This window comes from Schistocerca gregaria, chromosome 8 (genome assembly GCF_023897955.1).
Source record: "Schistocerca gregaria isolate iqSchGreg1 chromosome 8, iqSchGreg1.2, whole genome shotgun sequence".
In the NCBI taxonomy this organism is placed as follows: domain Eukaryota; kingdom Metazoa; phylum Arthropoda; class Insecta; order Orthoptera; family Acrididae; genus Schistocerca; species Schistocerca gregaria.
In genome coordinates, this window is record NC_064927.1 from 60839220 (window position 1) to 60854363 (window position 15144).

The 15144-nt window shown below is 40.5% G+C and overlaps 1 protein-coding gene across 1 annotated transcript in view; it reads right to left on the reverse strand.

The window, feature by feature from the left end:
• Positions 1–1864: 1864 nt before the first annotated feature.
• Positions 1865–15144, reverse strand: part of LOC126284028 (GTPase-GDP dissociation stimulator vimar) — a 109881-nt gene continuing 96601 nt past the window's right edge. The window contains exons 12-13 of the mRNA XM_049982581.1: positions 6564–6838; positions 1865–5419 (exon numbers count right to left, since the gene is read on the reverse strand). Of these exons, the coding sequence (XP_049838538.1) occupies positions 5292–5419; positions 6564–6838 (403 nt within the window). The 3' untranslated portion in view covers positions 1865–5291. The remainder of the gene's footprint in view (positions 5420–6563; positions 6839–15144) is intronic.

Sequence of the window (15144 nt, forward strand, 5' to 3'; positions counted from 1 at the left end):
ACCAATTTAGTACTCTAGGGATACCAAGAGATGAATACACTAAGCAGATTCAGAAGGACTGCAGTAGGTATTTCGAGAAGAAGCAGCTTGCCCAGGATAGGGTAGCATGGAGAGCTGCATCAAACCAGTATCTGGACTGAAGGCCACAACACACAAGTTTTGACTACCGATAAGAAGGCTATTATCAGCAACTGAGTTTGAATTAACTTCAACACAGGAACTAAGTCTTAGCTGCACAAAAGAAACCCCTCTCACTGCATGCACTACAGTTGTTGCAATACTGAAATAGTGTATTTTGTATCACTACTCTTTTCTGTTCTATATTGACAGTTTCTTCACCTCTATTAACACACAATTTTTTAATGTTACAAACAAGCACACAGTCTGATCAGAAACACAACAATGCATTAATTATAATCAAAGTGCTCTGTTTCTCACAATGGCATCTAACAGGCAAATTCTGAGGTTTTAATATGAGGACAACTTCATGTTTAACTTGAATTTTTATATGTGAGTGATATCTGACATAGTTCAGTTTCGAGCAAATGAAAATACGGTGTATTTTTTAAGATTCTGTTTGCATAATGTGTTCATCTAAATTCAATAACATAAAACTTTCCCCACATGTTGAAACTCAGTAACACCATCAGGAAATGCATATTTGTAAACTTTCTATGTATCATCTTAAGAATTGTTCATGCAGATAAAACTGACAAGAAACATAGTGCAGCTCTTCCAGGAGAGAGCGACGCTATTTTGATCTCTTTACATAAAGTAGTTTGTGAGTGCAAATGAGTTGAACGAAATTTAAGGTTACATGCGTGTGCTGTGTGGATGTGGCAACTCAGCTATGCGTTTCCATGTATTCCTCCCCAGCAGTCAACCATGAAGTAATTCTAAACAGACTTTTCTAAGCTTTAGTGGATTCAGGCAACATGTTTGATAGCGAAGCTGCAGCAAGGCTGGCTGATTACAAAAGCACCAAGACCATTTCTTCAGATTTGGCAGTAAACTTTGTTTATTTTCACAGCTTTTCTTCAGATTGCACTTTTTTGTGGGATGAAGAAACAGTGAGCATGGCTCCAAAGATCTCAGGTTCATTCCCAAGTCAGTCCTAAGATTTCTATCACGTATCACTTTTGGCAATGTTTGTTAATGTGAAAAATGAGAAGTTCCACCATTGTTCAGAGTCTAAATTAAACTACAAGTTCTTCTGTAACTGGCTGGGTGAACCAGTTCAAAGATCAAAGGAAAGCAATAGCATAGCACCTTGCACAGTAAAGCACTATGATGTTCACATCAACCTTCTAGTTGTTATACTTTTACGGCACATGCAAACTCATGTTCTGCCACAACAGCCGTCTGCCATAACAGCCAACATTAAGATGAATTTGATGATCAGGTGCTTCATTCAGATACTTCTATTTTAGTCTTAGTGACAACATATGACATAATACTCGAGATCCTCTGCAACAGTTATTTATATATACATAACAAGTATTGTACAACACAGTGCACAAGACTAGGCTAGAAATGAATATATTGAGGTAAGGTATGTAACACAGACTAATGTAAATGTCAGACCATGTTCTCACAAGTTCACCTCAAGACTACATCATTGTCTTGGCATCAATGTCAAAATGGCATTTCACTTTCTAGGTATGGAAATTTCCCTTACCAATTTAAAATTCAAGACAACAGAATCACACTGTTAACTTTCGAATATTAAGCTGTTACCCATACCTCAAATACTCAGTTAAGTATACAAAGGTTTGGATTACAGGACATGTATATCTCTGTCTAAATAATATCTTTTTCACTATACTTTAACCAAAAAGGAACAAAATGATCAAGTAACACCAAGAATTGTTTAAAATTTATGAATTTTATCTGTGGTCATTACATAATATTAATATTAAAATTACAACAAGTAACAAGAACTTTCTTTGTCAATAGCAATCTTAAACAAGTCTATTACTAGTGCATGCACAAAGCTGTATGCAAAACATACAAATACAATACAGGCTCAAATACATTTTTCAACAATGTTTCTCTTAAAAATGCATGTCTAGAGATCACTGGATCCAGATAAAGTCTTTCATTTTATTTAAAAAATTAAAGCTAGTTTATTATGAGCTTATTGCATTTTTAACATTTTAATATTATCTTAACTGCCATTCCAAAATCTATGGAAAAATTCTCATAACACTGGTATCAAATGAAAGTTTGTCACTAGTACATTAATCCTAAAAATTTATCTGAAGATACTGAGTGACAAATCATTTCACAATCATAAGTGAATAAGAAAAAAAGGAAAATCACTGAGGTACTAAATTAGAAACAAAATAATTCTGATAAATAGAACAATAAATGCTTTACTGAGTCATCAACCGACATACTTCTTGTGGCATTGGCACATGGCAAAATAATGAACCAAGTGATTTTAAAACAAACTACTTCAAACTATGGAATAGCCACAACACATTCAGAAAATTACAATAATAAGCAGATGTATATAATATTGGTCAACGTATGATCTCAAGGTCCCATAATTGAGAAGAGCACGTTACAAGTACTGACAATTTCATTATGTATGATATAGAATGGTTTATGGCTCTACAGCCAGTCAGGTTTATAGGAATACCATATGTTAGTCACTTTTCTGCCAGCACTTTTTAATACGAAAATAAAGGCAACAAAATCCAACAACTTGGGCAAGAACAATCTCATGAATGTCATTCCAAGTAATTTAGTTTTAGACAACAAAAGAAATGCCGCAAGTTGATAATATTTTATTGCAGAACATTATCTGGTAATCTTCGCAATGTTTAAATCCATATTATTAGACTTATGTAGTATAAGTGTGTATAAAATAAAGTTTCCACAGAAATGGCAGTGACTCAGGCTGGCTATTATCAACATTTGCAATGACAACTTTACAGCCAATGGGAAATATGATTCGATGCTTTTTTGAGGCACTTCTGTGGGGGAAAAATAGGTAACTCAGAGCATTACACACAGATTTCAAGTGGTAGAAAACTCTTCTATTCTAAGTTACAAAAGCATACAATTTGGATCAAGCATGAATAATTCGTATCCTTATCGACCACATGTATGTTGTATACAAGAGAGATACTGTCACTTATTACAATCTCACTCTCTTGTAACCAACAGTCTTATCAGGCTCCAAAGCCCTTGTGAAAAGAATGATTGAAAGGTGATGAAAGAATGCAGCATTAAAAGAAGGAAAATACTATTTGAAGAATGGAATGAAGCACAGAAAAACAGCATTTTGAATACCATAAAATACATGCACAAACATGAATCAGCAGTAAGTAGCAACAGGAAATAAATGGAAAACATGTTTGTATACAAAAACATGTTTCTATACAAAATAGAGCAGTTTGCTCTTGCAATGAAAGTGTGCGCAAAATACTAGACATATTAGAAAGAACAGTCAATTTGAAATTGTACTTTCATTGCATGATGCAATATTAATCTTATTGCCTGCTGAAATGCTGCATATATCTTAACAATTCTAAAACCTCAATCTTTTCTTGAATAGAGCAACTGAATAAATCCCTGGGGAAAAGCTACCACAATAATTATTCTCCTTTACTTAGTCTGGGGAGGCAGGGTGGGGGAGAGGAAAGCAGGAGGGAAGGGAGGGGAGAGGAGAGGAGACCATGCTTTCTGCCATACAATGGTATAATGTAGTGTATCAAACAGTACAAGATCCACCTTAGCAGGGATATACAGAGCACTGTGGAAGTTGTATGCGGCAAGGCATAATATAGTCTTCCCTGGTGTATCAAATATGTCTACAATTCCTTCCAATAGTCTCACAGGACTACCACAAAATTCACTGATCTCTTTTTACAGTGTCAGTAATTTAACAGGCAAAATTTGGAAGAAAAATCACAAAAGTGTTATAATACAATTACGTTAAAGTACCAAATCATCTTTGAAAATATCAGCTGTCTTAGAATTTTTGTTTAAACAAGGAAGGGGCCTTAAGCAGTAGGTTAACAGTCTCAACTAATAATATTTATACTATTAGTTTTCCACAAAGTTTCTTCAGTTTTCTGAAATTCTAAACACTGCTTCAGTGAATTTTAACCCTTTCATTTCTACAATCGAAATGAAATTTCATTACTAAATATTTATTATCAATAACAAATTTCAATCTCAAGTTAATCTAGTCTCATTCATGCAGTCCAGGTAAAAACTATTACTGCCAACACTATATCACATATGGAAAGACTAATGAATGAAACTGGTTATGTTTCGCAAATGTGGGAATATCAAACAGATTATGCAGTCCGTCACATACTCTACACGTTACAAATCTGAGGTACCTTAGTTATCACAACAGAGATTCACAACCTACAATATGTATTTCTGTTTAGAAAATTCTTGTTTTTGTTCTGAGAAATACAAGTTCAAAGCAATTTTCATATTCATATGCAAGTAAGCTGTAATACACATTAAAGGCTCTCATCTGCAATGCCTCTGCAAGTATAAGACTAAATGCCAAAGGCTGAATAATTTTAAAGCTTTCTGATCTCTAACAAACCCTTGGTCAAATAAAAGCAAACATTACTTATGTACAACACAATGGGTGGTGCAAGTTCCTGAGTTTTCAATATAAGCTATAATGTGGGAAACACAGTCAGTGTGCTGCTTCATAAAGTATTTCATGCTATCCTTTAATTCAAACATTTTCTCATGAACTAGCAGGCTTTTTAAAATGGCACAAATGACTAGAATAAGAATATTAGCAAATATTTTTAGTGTAATTAGCAACAGTAGAGCACAGGAGCTTGTAAGTTTATTTCCTTTGACACTGATAGTGACATGGAATCGAAGATGGGGATAATACCATCCACACAACAACATACATTAGATGTAAATACACGTACACCCATCTTTTAACAAAAATCAACGAGGAATTGCATAAAGTCTTTCACAATGAACTCTAATACCTCCTTGTCAACCAGTAATATCTATCAGTAATAATAATTTTTCCTTCTTATTGAAGACAATAATAATACTTAAAAATGGCAATAATATGTTAAATGTGATGCCTCTCATGGGAAACGTTAAATAACAACACAGTTACAGCAAGCAATGAACATAGAGGTGGAAAAAAATTACATAATAACCATTCTTGCACGAAGAAATGTGCCTTTCTACAGTAATAAATTATGCTTAAATAGGTAAAATACTGATGGTGTGGAACAAATATGGCCATAATTGGGGATAATGCTAAAATAGTAACACAAATGACATCAGCCAGAATCCAGCATGGAAGCAAGTCTCCTTATCTGATTATGGATATCTGAAATGTCTTCTCTGTTGCACAGTGTCATCATTGCAGAAGGTACACCATTTTCCACTAAATGCTTCTTTATCAGCTCTAAAAGAAAAGAAATCACAAACTAAGTTCAGAAGTTGCATTAACAAGATGAGCTACTTACTTCAGTCAACTTCACTGATAAACAACCATGGTGGTTTCAGAAAAACATAGTGTTTCTACTGTGTTCTTTTTCCAGTCACAAGATTACAAATTTCACAATGTGGGAAAACAGGAATAAGTCAGGAAAAAGTTAGTACTAAGCCACGGATAAAGGAAAAATAACAAACTAAAATACAAGGAGTCAATTATTACATCAGGATAAGACGTTACAATTGTTAAGGTACTGCCATAAAAACATCATTATCCCAGTTGCAGTGAGAAATGAAAATTAATTTGTAAGAAATATCACAAATATAGTAAATTTGGATAACCATATTGACCACAGAGTACGTGAAGAAAGATAAAGAGGAAAACTATGCAATTTTTTCTAGAAAAATGGGGAACATCGAAGTTTACTTGAAGAAAAGAAACACAAATTTCTGTACATATCAGTCTGTAGCGGCAGATGAAATTATTATAAAACCATAATATTCAAGAGATATACATTAATCAGACAAGTCACAGGTAAGATCAAAAGGAAAATGTGAATCTGAAGGAGAAAATAGGTGGGAAAAGGATATCAAAATGACAAAAGAAGATCACTTGAAAGAGGATACAGACAGATGGTGAATGATGGTACGGGCAAGTAGTTACAAGTAAGAGAGCTGAAACACAGAACTGAAATAACTGTACCATATGGCTACTATAACACACTTACGTGTCACTGTGGGCTATTTGTGTAAACCACATTTCTTACATGAGATTTTGCTTATGGAAATAATTTATAGTGGAATCATTGGAAGTCTCAGAGTTAAAGCAAACCATATGGAAATTGTTCCTAGATCATAAATTTTATGTATTCACTGAGGTACGTTATATCTTTTTTTGTTTTTGGTTTTGCCACGGGCTAAATTCATAATTATGACTATAAAACAGTAACTGAGGATCAAAGTTTAACAAAATTAGTGATTTTGCCATTTATTAGTATACTTTTATTTTTATAAGCAGGACTGGAAATGTTTCAAAACTGCTGAATGTTAAAAACTGAACCCAAAAGTTAAAACAAGATAGAACAAAAAATGTAACAGAAGACAAAGGACACTACCTGACACAGAAAGCTGCTCCAACAGTGTCATAAGATTCAGAATGACTTCTCGTGCCAGGGAGCTGCCGCTGCCAGTGAGTAAGCGTGCCACAGCAGGACCGATGCCTGCACTTTCTATGCGCTCTGCTGCTTCTGATATGTGCCTCACTGACGAGGCCACCAATGCCAGTGCCAGAAGTGCCTCATTCTGCATAACAGTGTGTTCTGCAGTCACCATAGCAATAAGGCAAGGCAAAGCACCTGCTGCAACCATAGTCTGCAATACTTTCTGATCCCTGCAGAAAGTGACACCAACTGTAATAACATACAGTACAACTAAAAACTACAAATAATACTAAAAAACTAAATCCAGGGTCCTGCTGGGCACAGTCTTCTGTAGCCATCAAAAAATTGAAAGTTCTGGACAGAGTAACAACAATATTACGAAAAGGACAGATTTCTACTCACCACTTATGGGAAGCACAGAATTGCAAACATGCACATGCTCACTGCCTCCAGTCACTATGGACCCTACTTTAGCAGTCTTTTCATTGTGACTGACTGTGACTCAATGTCTCCTCTCTGTGCTAATGTAGCCATCTAATTCATCATATATTACGAGACAGAAATCATATGGTAACCAGTAATTTAAGTGAGCCACCTTTTAGGTTTTTACAAATGACTATTAATAGGAGCTATTGCAATGTGAGAGACAGCTTTGTAAAATTTTCACTCATTATTGTTAAAACAATGGCACCTCACAAATGGTCAAATAATTCATTTAGTGTGTGCGTTTCAAGAAACAGTTGTGAAATAACTGAAATTTCAAATGTACTTTTCACTGGATTTACAATTTTCGTAACAGCCTATCAACAACAATGCCTCTTATTGCTTCATTCATCTTTAGGTAATTGTATAATTGCTTCATTCAACTTTTATCAATGAATCACATACTGAAAAATCTATTTCCAATTGGTTTCCAGAATTTCATTGTGGACATTTCATCGGTGATTAATTTCGTGACTAAATCAGTTTTAAATTTAAAAAAAATATATCTATAAGTAGCTAATTGAAGGGCATTGGTGTGCCTTACTACAAGGCAGAAGCATCCTACAGAAGACAGTAACACATTCAATATTGCACGAACTCCGTGAATATTTACCTTTGATCTGTCTGTATGTTTGCTCCTCAAAGGTAAAGTGGTTGTTTGCATGCATAAAACTGATTAAGGTGAGCGAGATGGTTGTCATAGGTTTGGAATCAGGTGGGTGCTGGTTGAGGTAACGTTCAGTAGCAAACAAACTGTGTATATGGGATGTATGGGGTATGTTAGTATAGTGGGAGTTGGCATCAATTTTGACAAGCAAGTTGTGCAATGATAGTATTGACAGGTACAGATTTCAGACGATCTAGGAAATGGCTTGTGTCTTTTATGTAAGAGGGGGTCGTTGTACTACACCTTACAAGTGCTGATCGACTAAGGCAAATATATGTTCAGGGGCACAGCCATTAGAACCAAGATGGCTCCTTCCTGTGCTCACCTTTTCATGGGTTACGTGGAGGGAGCATTCCTGGGATCCATTAGCCTTCACCCTTAGTTTGGTTTAAATACAATGATTACACCTTTGCCATATTGAGTGATGGTGAGACTGACCTCTTAAAATTTTTGGAATCTCTAAACACATTCTCCCAATTCAGTTTCATGGTCCTAGTCCAAATCCCATGTCACTTTCCTTGATGTTTACCTATCGTCATTGAGGATTAGCTACATACTTCTATTCACATTAGATCTACTAACAACTAACAGCACTTACATTTTGACAGTTGCCATAAGTCCATATCAAATGTTCCCTCCCATACAGCCTCAGTATTCAAGGCAAATGTATTTGTTCAGATGCAGACTCTTTACAGCAATACACCACCATTCTCACCCCATCTTAGTCCAGAAGCAGATTTCCTGGGCCATCACATCCAATCCTCATCTGCTGAGCCCTCCAAAAAACAACTTAGGCGTACAATTCTCATCATCAATACCATACTGGTTCTGAATTTTTTAATCAGGTACTTCAACAAAGCTATAACTTACTAAAATCTTGTCCTGAGATGACATTTTTTTTTGCACCCTCCCCCCCAAAATCTTTTTTCAAAATGTCACAACAGAATGACCTTAGAACTTTGTACTGTATAGTAATTTCCCCATTTTCGAGATATGTATTCTAGGTACTCAACAAGTTGACCACTGGATACTGTGCTGTCACAACTCTGTATAACACTGTGAAATCCAACATCACAAATACAGAGTTGCAGTAAAAGCATTTTGCAGGGTTTCAGTTAAAACTTTTCCTGCAGCAGGAGGCTTTAGTATTGTTTCACACGAGTACTGGAACCATTTAATTTTGGTTTTAAGATAGGAACCTTTTATCACTGGCTTTTTGTTTTTCCTTTCCCTTTTCTCTACAGTTTGCTAGGGAAAATAAAGGCTGCAAGACTGGCATGGCTATGTGGATCATTCACTATGAATTTGAGGGCAGAAACTAAATCTCCAATGTCACTTGTAATAGAATGTGTAGTGATTATTAATTGCTTTACATTAAACTTTTTATCTTTTTCTTCCCCTGTCTTTTGAAAGAGATGACACAATGGGATCTCTAGGAATTCATATCTGATAAACATAAAAACTGTGATTTTGTTGTGACGGATTCAACTGTTAGCCTCTTTTCACAGTCGTACTTCCAGGTAGAGCACTCAACTGGGTCGATCTCTACTGAGTCAACATCATCGATCACTGGAGTTTGCAATTCTCTAACAAGGATGTCGGAAAGATCAGAGACTGTGTTGGCCTGAATTGCTTCTTTGCTTCATCACGACGTATATACCTTACAACTTTAATTTATTGGTTCCTCCTTTTCTCTAGCAACAATGGTTATTGTTATGTCCAAGTTGGATGGTTATTTGGGTAAAAATTATATTCTTCTGGGAATGTTCAGACAGAGGAGAGATGGAAGATTAGGGTCCTGTCATTCACAACAAGCTTGGAATCGGGGGAATATGAGCAAAAAAATTCAGCATTTTCTTTCTGAAGGAACTATCACAACATTTGTCTCAAATGGTTTAAGAAAATATGCAAGTTCAAGCAGTATCTGGCTCATGAACACCCACGCTTCACTTTTACCAAGTCACTTGAACATTGCATTTGAAAGGAGTTTTCCCAAATTTCTAGCACTTTTAGCATATTGGCTATGGGACACATGGTCACATGGTGAGGCATATAAAACTTGCCTCTCTATACTACTACTACTACTACTACTACGGTAGGTAGCTAAGAAGAGAGCCTGTGAGATGTGAGGCAGAAAGCAGGGAAACAGGGAAACAGTCCTTCCCCTTGCTCCCATCCATTCTATGGCTGCCCATGGCCTATATTACTGGTCACCCTGAAAATATAGCTTATATGTTCATTGTCTGCTTTCTTGAGCTTCGTTGGTCTTTTTGGTTTGCCTGTCTGTTTCAGTTTTTATGTACAGCTCCAGTGAGAAAGAAGAAAATTCTGGTGGACGTGAATGCAAACAAAATCTGCACTGTGAGCATGAAACAAAGGAGAAAACTCTACCACTGGTGATGTTTGAACCAATTAATATAAACCATGTGTAGTGTGGAAATTATGCATTTCAGCAGCTGCATGCAAATTAGCAGTATTAATTATTGTTCCAGCAGCCGTACACATAAACAGATGTGAGCTCTACCATCCAGCAGGCTTAACAGCCTACCTGAATCACTGAGGGTGTTTTAAGGGTCAATATATGGGTCATATTTATGTCCCACAATAACCCAGGTGGAGCCCTGTGCAATTGGATACGTCTAATAGAATGGATAAGCCTAATGCAACTAGGGTTCAGTAGGTACTTTAGAGAATGCCTGACAGTAACTTTTTTTGCTTCAACAGTCATACATCTCTGAGCTTGCAAGTCATCTCAAGTTTTGTGCAATATTCAGCAACAATGAGGTCGAGATCAGTAGCCACAAATTTTTTTCTGTTATATGTGTGTGGTAATCAGCTGTGTTCTAAATAAAAAAACTTATACCATTTACCATGATTAAAACTGTTGGGGAAAAAATGCAATTACGAGGCTCACTCCAAAAGAAATGCTCACTATTTTTTGTAAAAATACAGTTTTCATACTGCATGTGTGAAAGTTTTAGTTTTTTTTTTGTGGTTTTAGGGCGCACAACTACAATGGTCATTAGCGCCCTGACTAATTTAGGAACAAGGTTAAAACAGCAACTAAAAGGGACAACACTATAAAAGACGTGTTAACAGACATAGGATAAAAAAAAAAACTACAGCATAATCAAACGTCCTTAGACAGGTGTGTCAAGTTGATAAAACGAAGAATGCGAGCAGCAGCTCCTGGGTCATCCGCTATAATGGCATCCAGAGTACATGGCAGGCCAAGATCAAGACGCAGCGTAGTAAAATCCAGACAGGACGTTAAAATGTGGCGGACCGTCAGCAATTGCCCACATGGACAAAATGGCGCAGGCACTGCCGTCAGCAGATGGCGATGGCTGACCTGGCAGTGTCCAATTCGTAGCCGGGCCAAAACGACCTCCTCCCGCTGGGAAGGACGTGAGGAGGACATCCAAGCTACGGGAAGAGGTTTCAAGGCCCGAAGCTTGTTGTCCCTAAGTGCAGCCCAATCGGCATGCCACAGCGATAAAATGCACCGACAAATGATCGTGCTACAATCTGATGAAGGGACACAACAAGAAGCCGTCCGAGGCTGGAGGACCGCGGCCTTGGCTGCGGCATCTGCAGCTTCGTTCCCAGGGATACCGACATGGCCAGGAACCCACATAAAGCTAACTGGAGACCCAGCATCCACCAGCTGCTGAAGAGAGCGTTGGATCCGGTGCACGAAAGGGTGAACCGGATACGGATCACTGAGGCTCTGGATGGCGCTCAGAATCGGATCAGATGACATAAGCAGAATGTCGGTGGCGGCAGACGTAAAGAACAGCCTGGTAGAGGGCAAAGATCTCAGCTGTGAAGACCGAACAATGGCCATGTAGCCGGTATTTGAAACTTTGTGCACCAACAATAAAAGAACACCCGACCCCGTCATTGGTCTTAGAGCCATCTGTATAAATGAAGGTCATATTAATGAACTTCGAACGAAGTTTGACAAAACGGGAAAGGTATACTGAACCGGGGGGAACCTGCTTTGGGAGCGAGCGGAGGTCAAGGTGAACATGAACCTGAGCCTGGAGCCAAGGTGGCGTGTGGCTCTCGCCCACTCTAAAGATTGCAGGGAGTGAAAAATCAAGGTGTTAAAGGAGGCGATGAAAGCGAACTCCAGGGGGTAGCAGGGCAGAGACATACAACGCGTATTGACGATCGAGAGAGTCGTCAAAAATGGAACGAGTGACAGAAGCCGACAGGCATAACGACAAAGCAGCATATCGCGCCGGTAGGTGAGTGGCAATTCACCGGCTTCAGCATGAAGAATCTCGACGGGACTAGTATAAAACGCTTCGATCGCAAGCCGTAAACCCCGACGTTGTATGGAGTTGAGGCGGCGTAAGATGGACGGCCGTGCAGAGGAGTATACAAAGCACCCATAATCCAGCTTTGAGTGGACGATCGACCGATATAGGCGAAGTAGGACTGTTCGATCCGCTCCCCACAATGTGCCAGTGAGAACACGGAGGACATTTAGAGAACGGGTACAACGGGCGGCCAAATATGGCACATATGGAGACCAACTAAGTTTCCTGTCAAATGTAAGACCTAAAAATTTTGTTGTCTCCACGAATGGGAGAGCAACGGGGGCCGAGTCGTAAGGACGGTGGGAGAAACTCTTTGTAGCGCCATAAGTTAATACAGACCGTTTTCTCGGCAGAAAAACGGAAGCCATTGGCGAGACGGTCAAGAGAACGCTGAAGAAAGCGCTCCAGGAAACATGTACGCTGCACGCTGCAATAGATGGTAAAATCGTCCACGAAAAGTGAGCCTGATACATCATCTGGGAGGCAATCCATTATTGGATTGATCGCTATGGCGAAGAGGGCGATGCTCAAAACGGAGCCCTGTGGCACCCCATTTTCCTGGCGAAAGGTGTCTGACAAGACAGAACCCACACGTACCCTGAACTGTCGATCCATTAAAAAGGAACGAATAAAAAGAGGGAAGCGACTGCGAAAGCCCCATGTATGCATGGTGCGGAGAATGCCCGCCCTCCAACAGGTGTCGTAAGCCTTCTCCAAATCAAAGAACACAGCCGCGGTCGGGCGCTTCCGCAAGAAGTTAATCATAATGAAGGTCGACAGGGTAACCAGATGGTCAACAGCAGAGCGGCGCCTACGAAATCCACATTGTACATTGGTAAGTAGGCGTCGAGATTCGAGCAGCCAAACCAACCGAGAGTTAACCATTCGCTCCATCACCTTACAGACACAGCTGGTAAGTGAGATGGGTCGATAACTGGAAGGCAAGTGCTTGTCCTTCCCCGGCTTAGGAATCGGTACAACAATAGACTCGCGCCAGCATGCGAGAACATGTCCCTCAATCCAGATGCGATTGTAAGTACGAAGAAGGAAACCTTTACCAGCAGGAGAAAGGTATTTCAGCATCTGAATATGAGAAAATGAATAGAATCAGGCCCCGGAGCAGAGGACCGTGACCGGGCAAGTGCATTTTCGAGTTCCCGCATGGTGAATGGGGCATTGTAGTTTTCACAATTCGAGGAGTGGAAATTAGGTGGCCGAGCCTCCTCTGCCTGCTTTCGGGGAGGAAGGCAGGGGGGTAATGAGTGGAGCTCGAAACCTCTGCGAAAAAGTGGCCGAAGGCAATGGAGACATCCTCAGGGGCCACAAGGACGTCATTCGCGACCGTCAAGCCAGAAGCTGGTGAGTGGACCTTAGTGCCAGATAGACGGCGCAGGCTACCCCAGACAACAGGAGGAGGAGTAAAACTGTTGAAGGTGCTTGTGAAAGCAGCCCAGCTGGCTTTCTTGCTTTCTTTAAAAATATGACGACACTGTGCACGTAATCGTTTGTAATTGATACAATTCGCCACTGTAGGGTGGCGTTTAAAGGTGCGTAAAGCACGTCGACGAGCACGTAAGGCGTCTCTACATGCTGCGGTCCACCAGGGGACCGGTACGCGTCGTGGAGAAGAAGTAGTGTGAGGGATGGAATATTCGGCAGAAGTGAGAATGACTTCCGTGAGGTGTGCGGCCTGACTATTGCACCTTGTGAAGGTTTGATCCTGAAAGGTCGCCCTGGAAGTGAAGAGCCCCCAGTCTGCTTTGGAGATGTTCCAACTAGTTGAGCACGGAGAGGAGGTATGATGCAGGAGATGGATAACACACGGGAAGTGGTCGCTCAAATATTTATCAGAAAGCACATACTACTCAAACCGGCGTGCAAGTTGGGTAGTACAGACAGAGAGATCCAAATGGGAATAGGTGTGAGAGGTGTCTGAAAGAAAAGTAGGGGTGCCAGTATTGAGGCAGACTAGATTGAGCTGGTTGAAAACGTCTGCTAACAGGGAGCCCCTCGGACAGGATGCTGGAGAGCCCCAAAGAGGATGGTGAGCATTGAAGTCTCCAGTTAACAAAAATGGTGTAGGGAGCTGAGCAATAATTTGCAGCATGTCTGCCCTGGTAACGGCAGACGACGATGGAGTGTAAACGGTACAGACGGAAAATGTAAAATTGGGGAGAGTAATGCGGACGGCAACTGCCTGCAGGCCGATGTGCAATATGATGGGATCATAGTAGATATCATCCCGGACCAGCAACATAACCCCTTCATGAGCCGGAATACCTGCCACAGGGGTAAGTCAGAGGTGTAGTGTGTCAAGGCAATTTGATCGCATGGGCGTAGCTTCGTTTCCTGGAGGGCTATGACGAGCGAACGGTGCGAGCGGAGCAGCAATTTCAAGTCCTCTCGGTTGGAACGAATGCTGCGAATATTCCAGTGAATAAGTGCCATCATGAGAAGATGAAGATGCAAGAAGGGGTCATCGAGAAGGCCGCTGAGGGCCCAGCTTCGAGCAAGCACTGCCGCCGCTAGCAGGAGGCGGACAGTCATTGTCCATTTGTTCTATAGGTTCATCGGCCATCTTGTGAAAATGGCCAGAATGGGGAGCTTCCTCCACTGGTGAATGGCCAGATGTTCGGCTACCAGCGGTACGGCCAGGCGAAACGGATGACGGCCAGGGGCGGCAACTGCTGGGGGGCGCAGGAGGAGAAATGCGCCGTGGCAGGGAACTGTGCTTCCTATGAGCCTTCTTGGAAGGTCGTTTTGTGGAAGGATTGGTCGATGGCTGAGGGTTCGAGGTACGTAGAAGGTCTGCACGAGACGGTTCATTCTTGAAGGACCGTGCTTCTGACTTCTGGGTCTTCGTCCTGGCAGAAGCTGATGAAGATGCTTGTGTCGGAGGGGCGACGGGAGGAAGAGGAGACGTCGACCGGGCGATCTTAGCACTGGCCGAACGGATGACCGTAGTGCTGAAGGTCAGATCGCATGTCTGCGTCGCCACCTCCCTGGTAGTCCGAGGAGAGGCGAGGACAGTACTGTACTTCCCCGCTGGGAGCAACGT